Here is a 21,470-nt window from a genome sequence, read left to right as displayed (position 1 = left end):
GCTGCTAGTTAACAGTTAGTCAAACTTTACCAGCACACGCAACTGATCGAGTCGTCTTCATCAGAGGACACACATGATATGAGAAGTGAAGAGATCTCGTCACACATCAGATCTGTTACAGTGAGGTAAGACCGATAGATGCTGTACAGATGTGCTGACTAAACTTTAAATCTGAGAGGGATAAGGCGAAATACCGCGGTAATGTAGGAGATAATATTTTAAGATGATGTATTTGATAAGATACAGTAATCATGATGAGTTTGTTGAATGCACAAGTTATTTCTCACTGACCTCTGTTAATGTTGAAAAGTTTGTAGAGATATATGCTGCTATTTAAAACAAAAGTGCATTAATTATCTAACTAAATGATTTTGTAAATTCATTCTTATTATAACAAAAACAAAATTGGGGTGGAGAATTTGGAGAAAAAGTTGAGAAATCTTGAAAGTAAGGTCAGTTGTTGTATTTATCATGTTCTTCATGGTAGTAATTTATTTCTTTTTATATTGAAGTGAATAATATTTCTGTGACATCACTTAACATATACGGTTTATGTTGCGCAGTAATTTGATCCATTGGAGTGTAAGATGAAGTCTAATGTAAAGCAAACTAACACACGTGGATCTAAAGAAAGTTTATGGATCATGACCTCGATTATTTAACATAAACATTCATCTGCCTGAAGCGAACCAGCACATAACAGTTTGTTTAATACAAAACTAAATCACTGAGTGGAAAAATCTCATCTCTGTAAACTTGCTGAACTTTGAATCAATTCAGCTGTGTGTGGTTTTAGTCAGACATCAGACATCTAACTCAGATGTTTGTGCTAAAAAAACGTACGCACGTTTTACAAACCCAATCCAAAACACATTTTTTGCGGTTTGAGATTTTAAACAAAATCAGATTTTTGCAAACATGTTTGGTTAAAGTGGAATTAGAATATTTTGGTCCTGAAGATCTGTTGTGAATCTTTTGTGTGTGAACAGAGATGTGTGTCAGATTCAGATTCTGGACAGAGGAATTCACATCCGTCCCAGAATGAGACTGACAGACAATTTCATAAAACACGTGTTTGCCAATTGAGATCACAGTAAGATCACAGCGTCTGTGGAGAATTTAACTAAAAGAAAATCTGGATGTATCTACTGCTTTATAATCGACGTGACTCGTGGCAGTACCACGGTAAAGTGATACCACAATGCAAAATATACAAATGCATTATAAAGTACAATAGAATTATAATTCAGCCCTGAAGTAAAACCACATTTAAGAATAAGTGTCAAAGTTGAATAACATTCCCCGTCTGTTTATGGAAAACACATGGACTCTTCAAAGATCTGGACCCGTCAATCATGAACACTGGCAGAACCTCAAACAAACACCCAGAAAAATGACAAAGACGGCCATGATCATATCAAACACACAGTACCGACTAATACAAAGTTATTACAGAAATATCATCATCTAATAAAGAAAAACTAAATGTATCCAATGAGAACAAGATGTACAGGTTTGACTTGATTAAAAACGCTCTTTATCTTTCTCAAGGATTTTTGCAGGGTCCATCTTCACTGCAGATGCCAGCCGGGATACAGCTGCTCAGATCTGGACTTCAGGAATGCCGACAAGAGTCAATAAATTACCAAACACATAAAATAGTCTGGGGGAACAGTGAGGCAGAATCTGCTCCAGTTACTGGGTAATTTTGTGAGTTTGTGTTCACGTAAAGAGTTTCAAAACAATCTACATGATATGATTCAATCTATCTCATAAGCTTTTACAAGTTAACTTCGTTATTTCTCAGTTAAACGGTTAAACTTTGAGGTAAGTACCATCAAATTCAACTTGTTCGAAAAACTTAATACAAGACTTTCAAATCATCATTTATCATTCAATTTAGAGCTAAGATTTTCAACATATCTTCATAACTGACAAGTCTTAATCATTATTATTCTGTAAACATCATCCAGCTTGATCTCACGGGAATTTGTACATATTTTATGAGTTGGTATGAATTCGTACAAAGTGAATCAAACAAAAACGTAAGATCATAAAAAAAAACATTCCCAAACCCCACAAACACGGGGCAAAAGCAAATTGTACAAAAACGTACAAATATGGTCATTAGAATTAATACGAATTAAACACTTTCTAAATTAGGTACAAATTGTCGTGAGATAGCCTTGACATTATCGCTAGTTTTGAAGTCTCCTTGTGGTCGGTCATTTTATAACTTTTTAACTCATATTTGAGCATCATAATAGAATATGTAAATGTTTTTCCTGTGACAGTAATTTCTGCATGATTTAATTTCTACAGCTCGGATTTTATTCCCACATTTAGTATATGCGAATCTATGAATATGCAAATTAGTCTCCGCCTCTAATCAATCGCACAGCTCGGACCATATCTAAAAATATGTGAATTAGTCCCACGCATAAATAGATGCTAATTTTGCTAGTTTCAGACACATAACTACCAAGTTTCGCAATGCATACTTGAACTGCGCGTTTGCATTACTAATTGTGCTGACTATTAACTCTTTCCCCGCCATTGACGAGATATCTCGTCATTTAAGAGAAAACATTTGCAGTAAAAAAACGTGTTACTGAAGAGGTTCTAGGGTTATCTGTAATACTGCGATTAACCACTAGATGGCGCACTTCCCTAATTTATAAAAAAAACTAAAGCAAAAAATGTATTAATTTTACACTGCGTTTAAGTTTTGATAATCATTCTAAATCTAATCTCTAACAAAATTCCTTTACAAAAATGCAATTACTTCAGCTTCTTGGCAATTTTTATTTTTTTTAAGAAAAAAACCCATATTTATACCGAGCCCCTAAGGTGACATTGGAGTAAAAAAATCTAAAGTTTCGTTTCATGTGCTCTCGCGAAACTATCGCGTGCCCACGTGAAACTATCGTGAGCACACGTGAAAGCGAAAGTTTCACGTCCGCACGCAAAAGTATCACGTGCACACGCAAAACTAAACTTTATTTAATTTTTGCTCGATGTCCCGTCGGGGCTCCGTATATTTAAGAGTTTATAAGCAGAGAAAAAATATAGATAGAATGAAAAGTTTTTTTCCCGTTTTGTTTGTTTGTTTATTGTTTGTTTGAAAGCAGAGAGTCTGGTCTTTCATTTGATACATTTGTATGTTTATATATTTTTAGATGACAATTTTCCTGGAAGTTTTTTTGGAAACTTGTGAAAATCACAAAAAAATGCTGGTGGGCAACTTAAAAAAAAAAAGGCTGGCGGCGAATGAGTTAAGCCTGATCTCACGAGAATTCATAAAAATATTGAGTTGGCTAATTCGTATCAATTTGTACAAAGATCAATGATCGAGTTTTTACAATCATCATAAAATAACAAAAATGAAACCCCACCCCTAACTCCAACGTCACATGGGTCAAGGCAAATTGTACACAATGTACAATGAATGTGGTTGTACGAATTAATACAAATTATCCACCTTGTAAAATACGTATGAATTGCAACAAAATAGCATTGGACTATTACACATTGCAAGCTAGTTTAGCACGTGTGAGATCAAATGTGACAATGTGATTGGTTACATCTGTGTGACGCAGCAACCAAAGTGATTTCAAACCATGGGAATGAGATGTCTTTGGAAAACTCAAAATATTATGAATAAAATACTCGGCAATGGTGTTGATTAATGAATTTGCACATGGTTTGTCTTAAAGCATATAAAAAACACCACATAGACATATAAACAACAGTAAAATGTGATTTTCACCACAGTGGGACATTAAAGCGTGTTAAAGCCAAACACCTGTCGCTTCAGTGTGTTATTAATGCATTCACACAACAGTGCCTCTCTGTTCACCGTTTTACAAAAGTCTCCGGACAGCAGAAAGACGCCGTTTCTGTTCGACCTTATTTGTCCGGTGGGAAAATCTGTGTATCTTGAGTTTATTACGTTTTTAAAGTCCCGACCACAGTCGTTTACGGTATGGAGACGAATTTCCTTTCGGTCCATTCTGTTGCAATTATATGTAACATAATCTATCTAGTCTACATGTGGACTCGGTTTAGAGACGAATAAATTGTATGTCGGTGCAAAAGACAAGTTATTTTTGCAGCTTGTCAAGTTTATGTTCCTATATTAAAATCAGCATTATTGACAGACTTCTAAACATTTTTATACCATCTAAATATTTACATATAGAGTTGAGCTCACGAGTTTACATAACGGCTGCAGAATCTGGAAAATGTTAGGATTTAAGAAAAAATCTAAGGGATCACACAATAATAATAATAATTCTTTACATTTATATAGCGCTTTTCTCAGTACTCAAAGCGCTTTCCATATGAACGGGGGAATCTCCTCAACCACCACCAATTAATTTTTTTGGATGAAAAGATAAATGTAAACATTATGTAGTCACTGTTTGAAAAGTGTAAAATCTGCTGGAAAAGCAAATAATGAAGTTCTGAAGACCAGAGAACCCCATACAGCCAAAAAAATAAATGCATCTGGCCTAAAATATGTTTAAAATATATGCTAAATACATTTTGTAGAAAGTTAAGCTTAATTAAATAACTTTTTTGAATTTGTTCATATATATTTAGTTTTAACATACATAAATTATAAATATATTGTTGCTGTTGAAAATATATTTATTTTTAACTTTCTTTTTACAACTGTAATGTTATTGTAACATACAACCCCCCCCCCCCAAATGAGACATGAATATAAATGCTTTAAAATGTATTAAATATATTAAAATATTTTTTATTTAAAACATACAAAAAATGGCCCAAAAATATATTGGTGAAAAATAAATTTTTGTAAAGAATTTCAGCACATATATTTTTCGGCCATTTTTTGTATATTTTTAAATATATTTAAAATTATATTTAAAAATAATTTTTTTCCATATGGGACAGTTTGACTCTTTCCCCGCCATTGATGAATTATCTCGACAATTAAGAGAAAACATTTCCCTGCCAATGAAGTTTTCCTGATGAGTTTTTACGGTAATCTGTAATTCCGCTATTATCCACTAGAAAAATTGTACCCAATTTCTAAAAACTGAAGCAAAAACTAATTGAATTAATTTTAAACTCCATTTATGTTTTGATAATCATTCTGAATCTGATCTCTAACAAAATTCCTTTATATAAATGCAATATTTCAGGTTTTTACTCAAAATTTGGTATTTTTGAAGAAACCTACCCATATTTAAGAGGTTATAAAAAGAAAACAAATGTTTTGTTTGTTTGTTTGAAAGCAGAGGGTCTGTTCTTTCATTTGATATATTTTTATGTTTATATGTTTATACTGTAGATGAAATTTTTCCTGAAATTTTTCGAATTTTTGTGAAAATCAAGTTGTGGCAACTTTTTTAAAAAACACTGGCAAGCAATGAGTTAAAGACTCAGATCAAAGAACAAAAATGTCATTGACTGTACAGGTAACATTATACAGTATTAAGTATCAAAGGACTATACACTAAACATCTGTTATGTAGTTTGTTCATGAAGGTCCTAAATAAAAACTAAATGCGTTCTGTATGATCCCTCTTTTCTTAAATAGAAACATTTTGCAGATGGTGTGAGAGGACTGAATTTTTTTAAATTAAAACATTCACTAATGACTCGCAAAGATCATTACAGACAGCAGATGAGTGTTTTCAGACAGGTCTGTTTGTATTTCCTTCCCATCTGTGAAGCAGCTGGAATAAATCTGTGACTGACGTCAGCACAAGAGATCACATTCACACACAGAACACTAGATCTCACTTACAGGTCAATGTTTAACACTGTTTCCAGTTCCCTACACTACTGCTGTGTTTTGTATTGTTTTAACAGGGAATTCATATAAATGGCCCATCATGAACTTTAGTTGAATCTCATATCCCAGATCTGACAAACACACACAAGCACATAAAACTTAACAAAAAGAGACGTCAACTGATCCCAGAACATTGTGCATGTCTGATCCATCAACTGCAACCTATCTGAAGTCCTGATACAGAAATCATCAAGGGGTAAAACGATAAATGGGGGATTTAGTCTAAAGCCTGAAATGCTTGGCAACACACTCGAGACCGGCTGTCGATCGAAGGGTCAAAGAACTTAAACACATCCAGATCTTCATCTCCTCCTCTCATTCCAGCTGTTAATATCCAGATGCAGCGTCTGGGAAAAACTATCTGCCTTCTGGCCTCTCTCTGTTTTTCCAACTTCACCTCAGAGTTCTGTGACTGCGATTGTGCCAAAGGTCTCGGATCATAATTGTCTTCAATCAATCATTATTTCAGTGAATTATTATAATGTTTCAAAAGAGTCAAAGAAAGTCAACACAACAGCTTCGACGGTGTCGAAAGGTGAAAGTTAAAGAGGCAGAAAAGAGAGGCAGTGTTCAAAATGAAGCGGGGTTGAACAAACGGCCTACGGGAGCTGATAGACCTGTTTATTTTATAATCCGAATTCAGCGGAGTTACAGGTCTGACGAATTTTACTAAACAACACAGTGAAAACCAAATTTGGGGGACGAATAATTTACAATAAGGTAAGACTTTCACTGGAAATCAATTAATAAGTATACATCATTAAAGTCTCTTTGGCTTTATTAAAGTTTACAAACTCCCTAAATATGAAGAGTTTCGTTGCAAAACGAGATAACTCCGTTTTTTTCTTATTTTTCAGAAATCTCGTTTTTTGGTTGTGCATTACAATTAATATCAATTCAACTGCAGTTGGTTTGTTTTGATTTAAACCTTCATAACTTAAAAAATACAGCTTAGAAGCACCATAAAACAAAAGAATAACATGATAACATAATAATAAACATGTTTTGACAAAAATGCTAAAAATGGAGTTATCTCGTTTTGCAAAGAAACTCTTCATATGTACTCTTCAAAATAAAGGTGCTTCATGATGTCATTGAAGAACAATTTCTAAATAACCTTAAACATCTGAACAACCTTTCTGATTCACAGAAAGTTCTTTAGATTATAAAAAGCTTTGACTGAATGATTCTTTCAAGAACCAAAAATGTTTCTTCTATGGCATCGCTGTGAACAAACTTTTAAGCACATTTATTTTTAAGAGTGTGCATTAAAAAAAATATTGATGGCTCTTACACATCTGTTATTTATTTTCATGATGTTTTGATTAAAACTTCTGATATTTGATGAGAAACAGGAAGCAAAAGTGAAATGATGTCAGCAGTCATGTAACCTTGCGGTCGAGCGTTTGGGGAATGTGACCTCTCACAGTCACCAGATGGATTTTATTATAATGATTTCATTCTGCATAAAGCACTCAGTTATGTTATAATTACTTGTACACAACAAAAATCCACATAAAGTAGTCAGATTCATTCACAGCATGAGATTTATTTGCTTTATTCAATGTTAAAAAATAAATTTACATTATTATTACAAATAAAACTAAGTTTACAATGTTGGAACGTCTTCAAGATCACAACAAAGGCCTGATGCGTTTTCTGGTAAGTCTTGGTTATTAAAAAAATGTATTGAGCAAACGTTTTTTCTTCTATAATGTAGACAATTTATTTTTATAATTAGACTTAATGTTAGCAGGTCTTAGTTTTACTAATCAAACTAAAACGTGGTATTGTGAAAGAGCATCACTTTAATGATATATTGGATAATTATGAACCAATACCAAAAATGGTTCTTCTATGGCATCTCTGTTAAGAACCTTTGAAGCACCTCTATTTTAAGGAGTGCAAGTTGTCAAACCATGTATTTATAAGCAACATATTAATACTGCAATGGATCTATGAGTTGATGTCTTTAAAAAATCTTACTTTGTCACAAAGATGACATGACTGTTTAGGTTATAAACCAGTAAGGGACAGGGGTCTACCATAAGGGTCTCTAAATCAACACCATGTCAAACATCTCAGTTTATGTTACACAAGCACATACACAAAAGCCAAATGATTTCCTCTTGTGCCAGACAGACCATAAATCTCCAATAATCATGACGACGTGATGAGGTTTGTTTTCATGTGCTACCCCACAGCATGCTGGGTAAATATCTGCAGCCTGTGGCTAATAGATGTATTATTCAGCTATATTATACACTGTTAAAGAGCGCTGACATGTTGATTTATTAGGCAGTGTAACACCCCTCCCCTTTACAAATAAACCCTAAAAAACACTCGTGCAAATGCAAGCACGACGACCGACTCGAAATGAATTTGAGCAATCGCACGAAGCCTGAAACAGTCGATTAGAGGCGTTTGCACTTTTATGTTTCCTCAGATGCTTCAATATTTGTAATGTCAATATAATTTGGCAATTATTATTCTGCATAAATAGTGACTATCGAAGCATTTTAGGATGCATGCAGTTCTTCACAAAACCTGTCAGAGAGGTTTTCATAAACATCAAAGCAACATTTACAGCTGTGACAGTCCTCGAGTAAAATCTAAAGATGCTTTTAGCAGAAATGTGAAACCTGGATTTGATTTTTCAAGCGCAGCAATGATTACAAAGTGTTCTTCACGTATATAAACACTGTTTAAACTCAACAGCCTCCTCAAATGAAGAGCTCTTGCCAACTTTGATTATTATCAGTGAATGTTGTTGTAAAAGCAAAATGCTTGAGTCTCTGGCCAAATGCATTACGGCAGAGCCATTAGACAAATCATTCCCATATGCACTAACCAGCTGGTGCCAAACACTGATTTGGACGCCGTCTGTTTTACTCTAATATAAACGTGTGTATGTGTATAAGGAACAAAGTTATGAGACACAAGACTGCATCTCTCAATCTTAAGCTGCATCTTACAAACAGTTTCTTTACAATAATAAACACTGAATGTTAAGCACTTTAAGGTCAACACAATGGATGCTTACAATAAGCTTTGTTTTAGATATATACAGTACTGTATATGAGGCTCACATGGCCAAATGATTAAAAAAACAACACAAACTTTCACAACCTTTATGTACTTTTAATCATTTTTGCAGTGTGAAATAAGTTTGGAACAAACGTTGCACATTTGAAAATATTTATGGGATTAAACACAAATGAAAACAAAAAACACATGATGATGATGATGATGAAGTCACGAGGGCCAACACGAAAAGAAGGAAAGAAATCAGAATGAATATGAGCTGGATGGGAAACAAACTGATAGATGAGTTTTATACGTATGTTGAGTCAAATACACTGCCATTATTTCATGTAACAAAAACACATCATATTATTACGTTTCAGTTGTAAACAAATAAATACAAATGTAAGGACTAGCAAATCCTTCAAAATTATTTAGAAATGCCCAATGAGCAGCCAAACATCCAGCAGAAAAGAGCTACACTGTGTACTGTATGACAAATGAAATGAATAATATGAATAACGTGCTGATGCAGACATTCGAATACTTAGAATGACAACTAACTTTAGCGATAAATACAGATAGTTTTGCTTTTTACTCCTTGTTTCAAATGATTATGTCATAAAATCCTAAAAGTGCAGAGCGTACAAACTGCAACTTTTGTCATCGTGACCCAATTCAAAAGAATCACACAGTTTGAGTTCTGATGTGTTTTCTGTTCCTTTTGATTGTCAGAATATAATCTGCCCAGATCATTTTTAGATAATTGTCCGATGTCTGATAGTGGGAAATAAGCTTTAATCTGCCGAAACAGATTATAGGCCGATATATTGGTGCATTTCTAATAATAAGGGCTCTTATGTGACCCATGCTGGAAAAATGAGTCGGAATGAGCACATTTTCAAAAATGAGTTCTCGATATTTTGTCATTCTCTTTAAAAAAAAACCTTCAAAACGATGTATAATTTTGTGGAATCTGACAAATAATGACAGAGCTACACGTGTTTGAAGTTTGCATTAAAGGAACAGTATGTAAGAAATTGATATCAATTAATCATAAAATGGCCCTGATATGTCCCTAGACATTAAGAAATCATTTTCATGTTAAATACTTATATCACTCACAACAGTGGTCTGGCCAGGATATTGTCATTTAAAAAGTGGATTTGCAGCCCTCAACTGATGTTTATGTTGTCATTTTGTGTATTAGCCACCAGTTGTGTGATTGCAGTACCAGTTTTGGCCGCAATCCTACATACTGTTCCTTTAACACGTGTTAATACAGTCGGCAAAGTCAGTTTTGAGAAAAATCGAGTTAAAGATTTTTGAAGGTTCAAAAGAGAAATCACTTCAAAATGATTATAAAACTAATAGATTTAGCACACACGACAAAAACAATACTATAGAAAAAATACATCAACTTTTTTTCTTTCTTATATTGTTTGATATAAAATCGACATTTATACTTTCATTTGCCTGTAGCTCAAAATTACACCGTGCATATTCAGATTCATTTTGCCAGCACGGACCACATTTAGAGGCTGTTTACACTTGGCATTAACATGCGTTTTCGTCGATCGGATCACAAGTGGACGACGTTAATGCCAGGTGTAAACGGTGTTCAAAACGTTTTGAACGCGTCCACTTTCGACCACTTTCAACCACATTCAGAGGTAGTCGAAACCACTTTCGATCGGATCGCTTTGGAGTTGCGGAACGCAATGTGGTTGAATGCGTTCGAACTGCCACATGCGACCGCCTTCTCTCCGCCCATTTATCTAATCTGAGGTATTAAACACTAATTTTACGTCTTTTTTGACTTCTGCCGTGAACATACGGTGAACAGCGCTATTTTTAGCCTTTCATTGATAAAACTACTGCGGGGTGTTCTCCGTAGTTTCGTTTTGAAAGCGTGAAAGTTGCGCGATCCTATTTCATCAATTGCGCTGAAAATTCAGAGAAAGCTCCAACAAATAAACGTACAAAACACTGTGCAGCATGTTTACTTACTAAACAAGCAGCGGGCTCCGACATAATATAAGTTCGCGTCCATATAAACTCATAATTACTCCCGCTCGCGTTTGAATGACAGCAGAGAGACTCGCCCTCCGTCTCACAGACCACCCCCTCACAGTATTCAGGACAGATGCGGTCGAAAGTGGACAAAAGAGACGGATTTAAATACCAGGTGTAAACGCAATGTGTCTCTCTCGTCCACTTGTGATCCGATCGATGAAAACACATCTTAATACCAAGTGTAAACAGCCCCTTAGACAGATATTGCCTCGTGTACAAAAACGGATTCAAAAATAAAAGTTTTGCATTCAGACGGCAAATCATTTAGTGAAGAAAAGTAAAGAGAAACTATGTCATGTTTGTGTCACACGCAGTGTTGGGAAAGTTGCTTTTAAAAGTAATGCATTACAAAGTAACTAATTGTGTTACTTAATTACTTTTCATGGAAAGTAATGCCTATGTTACTTTTTAGTTACTTTTGCGTTACTTTTTCTTGGCTGACACGTTCTGCATTCAGAAATTGCATATTTCATCACAAAAATGTCGAGCTCTGGCCTGCCATCTCAATTTTTTACACAAACGGTTCCCACACAGGCGTGTACGCATAGAGTGCATAATGTGACTACATTTAGTTTTTTTATCAAATTAATTAAACTGAAAGTAACTTGCATTACTTTTTAAAATAGTAACTTAAATATTAACGTGTACATTTAAAAAGTAATGCGTTACTTTACTCATTACTTCAGAAAAGTAATATTTTTATATAATGCCCATTACTTGTAATGCATTACCCCAAACACTGGTCACACGTGATCGGTCACACCTCTGTTAAAGTAACACTAAACATGTATTTTAAATATTTCTGAATTTTATTTGGGGCAAAGCTACTACATTCGCTTATATTGTCATAATATCATGTTGACTTTTCAGCATTTATAATAATCGGCTGATTGGTTCTCTTTGTAAACATTTTCAAAATGATTAAATTACCGCACGACCCTGGAGTTTGTAATAAAACAAAAACAGTAGGTTTAGCCCAGATTTTCTCCTGGGTAATGAAAGAAAAACATAAACATTTAAAATGTTCATAGTAAAAACACAGACTAGCACCTGTAGAGGAGGAAATGACATCATGTCTCCAATCTGAACAAGCTTATAGACATTTATTACTGATGTTTGTCTCTTAAATGATCACAGAAGAGCTAAAATGCTCTTAAAGTCTCGTTTACAGACATCGGCTGCAACTTTAACACATGTTCTTATTAATGACTGCATTAAAAAAAATTTGATACAAAAATAATGTTATAACACTCACACAACGTTTAAGTAATAAGTGATTGAATCCTAATAAGCACCATACTTAATGTGAACCCTGATCGTGACGACTGACTTTATCAGCATTTAACCGTTGTTGTTGATCTTTTTGACGTGCTGAAATCTTTGGTGTTTTTGCATTTACGTTTCGTATTTTCCCAAGTGCAAAGCTATGATGAGGTATTTGTCAAAAGTATTGTAAACTGTAAAGTGTGGTTATGTAATTTTTGATATGTTTATACACGACAGCCACACTATGTATAATGAAATAATATTATAATACTACATAATATTATATAAATATTATATAATATAGAACGCACTGCATGTCAGGTGTACTCAACAAATTAAAATAATGATACAAATAAACAACACATACAATTATTTTCGTCTGTACAAGCCAACGCAGGCCAATTCTTAAATAATACTAATGCTATAAGACTGATCAACTAAGAATCATTCTGTACAACGATACATATACAATAATGGGTAAATATAACATAATAATTATAATATTCAACTCTTATGCACAAATATACACAAATGCGGGTGAAACTCGAGTTGTTTTACGAACAATTCGTTCCCTTACGACATCTTTTCTGTCAATCACTCGAGCTGTGTGCTAAATGATCTTCACCCAAACATGAAAAATCGCATTATTGTAAACGACAAACATCTTTTTTTTAGACTGAGGTGCTAAGCTGCCCTGATCTGCCTGCAGCGACGGAGTGCAGCCAGATGCAATTTGGACTTTCAGTGTTTAAAAAAATATTTGAAATACATTAAAACAGCATCTAGCATTGAATTCACCAACGTCTCCAGCCTTGAACCTGGGCAACAGGTCAAGTGGCTTATGGGACAAGCGTGTGTGAGGACAGACACAGAGAGACAGAGACAACGGCTATCGTACCGGCTTCCACGCTTGTCTGTGCCAGGAAGCGGAGCCGGGGCAGGGTCGGGTGTTACACGGCTCCTCATCGGGCGGTTTCTCAAGCACGTCACAGTTATGTGGGTTTAACCGCTGCCCGTTCGGACGCTGACACACCACCAGACGCGTCCGCTGACCGCCACCGCAAGACCGCGAGCACTGAAGGACAGAAAAACAAAAGCATTTGAACAGATTCAATATATGTTTAAGATGTCTTGAGCTTGGAGCACACAAGGACTTGATCGCCAGGAAGCTTACATACTGATACCCTATATGCCACATGTATAAATGAAACGTCTGAAACAAAAATAGGATGAAATAACCCTACAGATGTTTAATGTAAGTTCAGCATGTCTGTTAAACAGAGACACATTTGTTCTCCTCTAATCATCTGTTTATTAGTGTTGTCAACATGTCAGTGTGGGGGTCCAAACTATCATCTCTACAGACGCTAGACGCTGATGCTGACAAACAACAGGGACACATTCAACATTTACATTACAATGAAAAAATCAGTCCATCTGTCTGTCTGTGCTAAAACCTCCAGACTGACAGAATGTTATGCATTAGACAGTCAGCAAGTCTGTGTCTTATACAAGTCTTACACAAATTGTGAAGTACATTGGGGTCTTTCTGTCTGAAGGGCTGTGTAATGGCAAGGGCCTCACGATACAATACAATACAACACATATCATTATCCATATTACATGGTATGCTGCAATATGTTGTGCCAATGCATATTGCTGTGTATCGCGCTGTTGGAATGCTAAAAGTTACAATAAATAAATAAATTACTGTGCACCACCTGAGGTATTCTGAAATGTGTATCACATTATATTGATGGCAAATAAAAAGTTCAATATTAGCAAAGGTATTTGCGTTGCACAATATCGCTGAACAGTAAACACACTGAAACTTGCATAAAGTGCATATTGTGTCACTGACACTACAAAAAATTATATAAAAATAAAGTGCAAAAAAGTAATACGACTGAAAGTCAGTATGTTGTAAATAAAAAATAAAGAGGATTCAAAAAACCTTAAAAGTCAGTATGCACTATGTACATGCACAGTCTTAGGCTGATTATGCTTAACGGTTTTCTTTTATTGGGGAAAGCCCATAAACAGCGTAAGCAAAAAAACTATCAGCATAAATAGTTTTTTGCTCATTACCCTGATTTCGCGTTGCATGTACTGTAAACACCTTAACAGGCTTTCTCGCCGTGTGAAAAATAAACATCAAGGTACTTAGAGCAAAGTAAGTAAGCGCAAAGTAAGTAACGTATTAACTCATTCCCCACTAGCCTTTTTTGACAAGTTGGCCACAAGCATTTTTTGTGATTTTCAAAAACGTTTTACAAAATGCCTACCAGGAAAATTTTCTTCTAAAAATATATAAACATACAAAAATATTAAATAAAAGAACAGACACTCTGCTTTCAAACAAACAAACAAACAAAAAAAGGGGAAAAAACGTTTCATCCTAACTCTGCTTATAAATATGGACAGTTTTCTTCATAAATACATATTTTTTAGCAAAAAGCTGATTGTGAAGGAATGTTGTTAGAGATCAGATTCAGAACGATTATCAAAACATACACAGAGTTTAAAATTAATAAATAACATTTTGGCTTCAGTTTTTTTTATAAACTGGGTAAGTGCGGCATCTATTGGATAATCGCAGTATTACAGATTACCATATAAATTTATCAGGAACAGTTTTTTTTCTCTTAATTGACAAGATAACTTGTCAATGGCAGGGAAAGAGTTAAAAGTCTTGACTCATGCGGTTGGCAGAGAAATTGCAAAAAATAAAAGCTCATGTTACATTTACAGAATAACTTCCGTCTGCTTTTTGAACGACTATACTATAGGCGGTGACGTCACTGCCTGCGAGAAACCTGACAAATCTCTAAATCCCATGTAAATTTAGTTTTCTGCATAGCCAATTTATTGATTTGCATGTAAACGACTGTAAACAGTTTTCTATAATAAGCAGATTTTTGATAGTTATCCACTTATTCTTTGAATGTAAATGGGGCCGGGGCCAACAGGGGGCCTCAACAAATTTCCAAGAGGGCCTTAAGATGACTCAAGTTTATTCATAATAAGACCCAACAAGCGTAAAAAAAATCAACACCTTTCTTATTGTTTGGTTAATTTTATACTTTTTTGGTGGACACAATATTTGTGCCTCAAATATTGTTGTGGTCAATAGGAGGCCTTAAAGTAAAAACGTTGAGAACCACTGCTCCAAAAAGTATCGAGACTACAGGTTGGATATGGATACAAAAACATTGCGATAATTCGCCGTATCGGTCCATCTTTCGGTCTGTCTCACCTCTCCCCAGACGCCGTAGTTCCAGTGTGGACAGGGTCCAGAGTTGCAGCTCTTTGATTCGCTGGGTTTGACTCTTTCATCGCAGTAATTGGTGCTGCGTCCATCTGCGTCCTGACAGACAACCACTCTCCTCTGAAAGCCTCCTTCACATGTACTGGAACACTGTAAACACATACGAACACACAACTTCATGTTTAGTTCGATTTTTGAGGGAAAATATACCTAAAACGAGATTTCACGAGATTCACCCATCATGCACTAAAACACATTTACAGTGGTGCATCATGTATTGTGAACTTTTACTACCATAAACCTGCTTATTACACTGAAAGTCATTAAACAACTTTAATAAGCTCATTTTCTCACATAAAGACCAGCATGAGTCTGACAGCACTTTTGGCTGCCCGTGTTGTTACGGCTATACATACACACTCACCCATATAATCCATTTATACACCATTAAAATCCTGTATGTTAAACCTACAATAACACACACAGTCTGGAAACCGTCCAATCCCAGCATGCATCAGTGCTATTGCAACGGATCAAAGCTAATGGGCACATGTGCTAATGAAGTAAATTGCAGTCAGATGATAGAAATGTTTATGATGAGTGTAAAATATAAAAGAAAACAAACATTCATGAACATGTGCACACAACACAAAGTTGCTGCCATCTTTTCTTTTCTCAAGGGGACCGTGGAGAAGTTACAGATACATGCATCGCATGAGCCAGAAATGTCACGTGACTAAAGGAACACTTTAGACGACGTACCCCTCCCCATGGTCCCGTCCTCCATTGGTTGTCGGCCGATGGGACGTTCCAGCTGTGATGTCCGGGGTGGCTGCCCGGGTCATAGGGTAAATGGGGCTGATTGTTGGGCCACTGGTAGGAAGATTGACAAGGGGTGGCAGTACACTCCTGCTCAGTGCTGGGTTTCTCATCTGGGTGACAGAAGGAATCGTCCAGCTGATGGTGATAGTTCATGCACACCACCTGGCGTGTTGACCGACCCACGCCACACGATACCGAACACTAGAGAGAAATGCATTTATTTGTGACATGTTAACTGACTTGTTAGACTACTATAGACTTACTAGTTTTGTTCAACATGTAGTAAGCTGACTAGTTAGGCTCTGCTGTATTTACTGTAGCACACTAAAAATGTTGCAATTCTATTGTACGCAATTAAAATTAAAAATGCAAAATGATGCAATTCTACGAAAATTCAAAAGGCAGCATTGGATGCATGTTTAATGGAAAATGAAAACCCGTAATGCATTGAGAAAAAAAGGTTGTTTAATTTGCCATAACTGTAATTAGACCAATCACGCGTCTTGTCGTAACTGTATCATGTATACTCAAAAATTAGGCAAGCAAGAGCTGCGCATTTGCAACATTTCCATCATTTTGGTATATCATAATATACATTCAGCAATGGTTTGCAAAAACTGACAATGCTTAACTTTTTCAGGAAAGTTTTAGGTTGGTGCAACTAGAAGAAAGACTGGTGAGATAAAGTGTTGATTTCTTTTCCCAGACAACCTCATATAAGGAAAAAAAATGTACATTCAGCAGCGTTTATGTAAGTATTAAAACATTAGGCTACTTAAAGTAAAACAATAGTGTTCTGTAGCGTTGCCAAGTTAGATTTGGCATGTTTGAAATGTTTCCACCCGCTGTTTTTTTTTAAGCGGGTTAAAGATTAAATTATTTTGTTGCTTTATTATTGCTATTTGGGCTCTGAATAGTCATTGGGATGCTTTTGGGCGAGTTTTGAACATACATTCGGATGGTTTTGATACGCGAATCTGGCAACCCTGGCTGTGCACTTGCACAGACTATCGGTTCGGATTCTATATAATGTGCAAGTAAACGAACATTTAAATCAGATTGCAATGTTTAGGGTGCATGTAAACTGTATCGTCGTAACCTTCAATCAGATTAAATTCAGTCGGATTGACAAAATTTTGTGCATGTAAAGATAAGCCACTGAGGTGCTCAGAATATGTCGTAGAAGGTTGCAGTCGTGACAGTGTTGTCAGCTACCCTTATGGTGTGTTCACACCAGACGCGAATTTACATGTTAAGTCAAAACGAAGACGCGCTAGACATCCTGTGGATTGTTTCGCATGAATGACATCAATTTGACACATGTTACGTGTGATTTGCACCAAGTGAAAAATCTGAATTTTGGTGGATATTCGCGTGGCGTTAACCAATTGTAAAAAAAATTGTAGTACACAAACAAATGTTGTAAAAAACGCTCTTTACTCAATATCTGTTGTAATGGAAATTTATTCTTTATGCATTTATATTATTTTTGTACTCTTCAGTGTATGATTTATGTCAGTCATGACATTTTAATCTGCGTGGGGTGAAGTCTAGGACAGGAAGTCTAGCTCGATAGAGCTCGGGATAGGAAGTATGGCAAGGTGCAAGTGTGGTTTTTGTTTGTGTGATGATGTGCTTAAAAAACATATGTATCGTCTGCCTGGATACAAGTAGAGTAAATATAACCACCCAGAAGTGTCTAAACTACACCTAATAAGGAGTTGTTTTGATCGAATAGCATGGGGGGGGGTGGTACAAACTCAATGTCAGTATATAATGAAAGAAGGATTTGAGATTCTTCACTTCTTCACATATCGTTTCACTGTCGTTATGTGTTGAGTCCTTGTACAAGTAAATAAATCATCTCTGATGGACAGATCCTACGTATTAGTATTATTTTTCCACGACAATTTGGCGACGAGGATGGCATCCCAATAACCCGAGGAAAGGGTCAACGGTTTGATCAACTCACCATAGATAGGAGAGGTGACCCAAACCCCCAGCTGAAGGGACGTGGGCGTTGACTCTGATCCGAAGGTGACGGGATCCAGACGAACCAGTGGAGATAATACGGTAAATAAAAATACGTTATCTAGAAAGGGGTTTAAGTGAGTAAACACTGGAGAGTAATTCTCTCCCGGAAAATCACCTCTAGAAAGGGGTTTAAGTGAGTAAACACTGGAGAGTAATTCTCTCCCGGAAAATCACCTCTAGAAAGGGGTTTAAGTGAGTAAACACTGGAGAGTAATTCTCTCCCGGAAAATCACCTCTAGAAAGGGGTTTAAGTGAGTAAACACTGGAGAGTAATTCTCTCCCGGAAAATCACCTCTAGAAAGGGGTTTAAGTGAGTAAACACTGGAGAGTGGTCTCTCCCGGAAAATCACTGCGTGAAATTGTAATCACTGAAGAGTAAGTCTCTTCTAAAATTACTGACGGAATTGTACCCGCCTGTAGATAATGGAAAACACGGGAAGTAGCGCTCCCCGTCCGAAATGGAACACGGAAAGTGGATTGTCTGTCAGAGATGAAACCGGTTTAATAAGAACTTATGGGAGAGGATGGATAGAAACCATACCTCTGATACAAAAATATGGGGAAATAAGTTTCAGTGTAACTAAAAAATAAAGAGCTCAGAGACAAAATAATACAGAAAGATCATTCTAAGAATAAAGGTAGATCGTTAACAGTAATGGATATGTTCATTAGAGAATCTGAAGAAAGATTGAATAAGCAATATTTTAAAATAATGCCTTATAGTGACTCTTCTTCTTTTTCCTCCTGTGATGTATGTGACCTGAGTGGACCTGGCAATGTGGGTCGCACTTCCAGTCTCCTGTACACCCAAACCCTCTCCGAAAACAATCAATTACCTCAGAAGCCGACATCACCCCCATACGATGAACATCAAAATGGAGCAGTCGGAGGAGCCCCGTGCTGCCAACTACACCGATACCCCCTGCCGATCTCTATGTCAACGCTGTGGCTGCACGGGACTCCTACGTGCAAACAACAAGATGGAGAGACCGTGAGTAATTTCCTGGCAAGATTAGAAAAAGACTTTGAGAGACATTCTGGCATAACTGCAAAAATGCCCAATAATGAACCCCACCCAGCGTACAGTAGGCACTTACCAATGTACTTCATGAGAAATCTAGATATTGAACTGTCTGAACCTATCAAAGCTACCCTGGACGGGGAGAAAATGGCCACATTGGAGGAAGTGGTGAGACATGCGGAACACCACGAGAAGAGACTTAAACAAGAACGCCTCAAAAAGAACAGGGAGGCACAAGATATGAATTTCACCATGATGCAATGCACCCTTAACGATCGACAACAACAGGATCGTAACTCCGGTTTTCCAACACTTAACCCACAGGGGAGAGGCGGCCACAGAGGAAGGGGCAGGGGTAAAGGCAGAGGACGGGGACGAGGGAACGGCCGGTGGAATCAACGCGGATGTTTCAACTGTGATTCAATGGATCATTGGAAAGATCAATGCCCCGAACTAAAAGTTCAAAAACCTCATGCAGACTGAAATGTGCTAAATAGCGGGGAGGGGGCCGGTGGAGAGGAGACTGAAGTAGGTTCTTTTATGCTCTGTCGCAATGAAGAATGCTTGGCCGGGGTAAGAAGTATTTTTCCTACTTTACTCTGTGATACTAAATAATCTTTCGCAAGAAAACCATTTGAAAGTTTACAATATGTTTTATTGTCTATCTCAGGCAAAAAGATTCTTTTTATTGTAGATTCAGGGGCCCCCACTTCAATATTGCTGATTATATGCCCAAATCTGTACAGATGATAAAAAAAAATGAAAAATGTTCCCTCAGTGCCACAGGGCATGTTGTTAAAGAAACTTTTTCTCAACCTTTACAATGTATATATGAACATAATCAAACTTCTTTTTTTTACCTCTTTTCTAATTAGCAGAACTTGCCCATATAACTTGCTCGGTAAAGACATCATGTGTAAACTGCACATGACGGTATGGTGTGATGAAGTGACTGGGTTGAATGTGACTCTGTGTAAGGAAGTGTGCCTCAGTGTGTTTGTGGGGGAGAGGCCTGAGAGTGATGCTGGTTTGAAAACACACTAATGTACACGCCCATCCTCAGATTTTATGTCACCAGAAGATTTGCACTGCACAGCTCATGTCACCTGGGAAATCGAAGCAGATTACCAAGCGGCGTGGGCACAGCAGTCTGGTGATCAGTTGACCACAAATTGGTTGTACTGGAATGGGGCCTGGGCTGCATTGAGTGTGATGCTTCCTAAATGTGCTTCTATGTTGTATGATGTTGCAAATGCTGGTCCTTACATATCACTGGCCAAAGCTACTGATATGAAAGGGAGTATGTGGGCCCTATAGTAAGTGCATGCACAAATGCCGCAAATTGGCATATGTAAAATGATGACATGTCTTATTTTCCATCCTTAGGTGTGCGGAGAACCGCATACCAGAGCTATTCTCTGCGAAAGCGCAGGGAATAGCAGCGCAGCGACAGTTGGCAGCACACATGGGGTGGATCGGTCCACGATGCCACTCCATCAGTGGGCCACAGATAAGTATAATGTGGGTCCGTAAAGATCACACCAAAGAGTGATTTTCGCCAGTGAAAACCATAAGATCCTCTCAAAAAAGAAGCAGAGGACTGTATCAAACCTGTTTTTGATTCGTTGTTCGCAAAAGGAATTATTATTCCATGCTCGTAGTAACCGGAAAATACACCAATATTTCCGGTAAAGAAAATTAGAGGAAAAGTTGAGCCCACTGAGTGGAGATTTGTACAAGATCTACAGGCAGTAAATGCGGCTGTAGAAGCAAGGGCTCCGAACGTGCCCAACCCTTATACCATCCTGTTACAAATATCACAGAGCACCGCATTTTACATGACCGTGGACATTTCCAATGTGTTTTATTCAGTGCCAGTACATCTGGACAGCCAGTTTTGGGTTGCGTTTATGTTCGCCAGCCGCAGATTCATGTTCACTAACCTTTGCCGGGGCTATCGTGAGTACTATAATATACCACTAAGCCCTGGCAAAAAGCCTGTCCACCCTAAACCTCCCAGATGGGTTGACTTTGTTACAATATGTTGGTAAAGGTAAAGCTCAGAACACAATCTGTAAAATCAAAAAGTATACCTTACTATGAAAATGCTGTTTACTTATTTTTAATTA

General features: G+C 36.7%; 1 protein-coding gene across 1 annotated transcript in view; it reads right to left on the bottom strand.

Moving 5' to 3' along the window:
• Window positions 1-21,470, bottom strand: part of LOC135768181 (A disintegrin and metalloproteinase with thrombospondin motifs 20) — a 99,064-nt gene that overhangs the window by 16,180 nt on the left and 61,414 nt on the right. The window contains exons 26-28 of the mRNA XM_065277357.2: window positions 16,227-16,487; window positions 15,453-15,614; window positions 13,095-13,271 (exon numbers count right to left, since the gene is read on the bottom strand). Coding sequence (XP_065133429.1) covers window positions 13,095-13,271; window positions 15,453-15,614; window positions 16,227-16,487 — 600 coding nt within the window. The remainder of the gene's footprint in view (window positions 1-13,094; window positions 13,272-15,452; window positions 15,615-16,226; window positions 16,488-21,470) is intronic.

Source organism: Paramisgurnus dabryanus, chromosome 23 (genome assembly GCF_030506205.2).
Source record: "Paramisgurnus dabryanus chromosome 23, PD_genome_1.1, whole genome shotgun sequence".
Lineage (NCBI taxonomy): Eukaryota > Metazoa > Chordata > Actinopteri > Cypriniformes > Cobitidae > Paramisgurnus > Paramisgurnus dabryanus.
The sequence above is the reverse complement of the archived record's forward strand: the minus strand, read 5'-3'. Positions and strand labels throughout refer to the sequence as shown.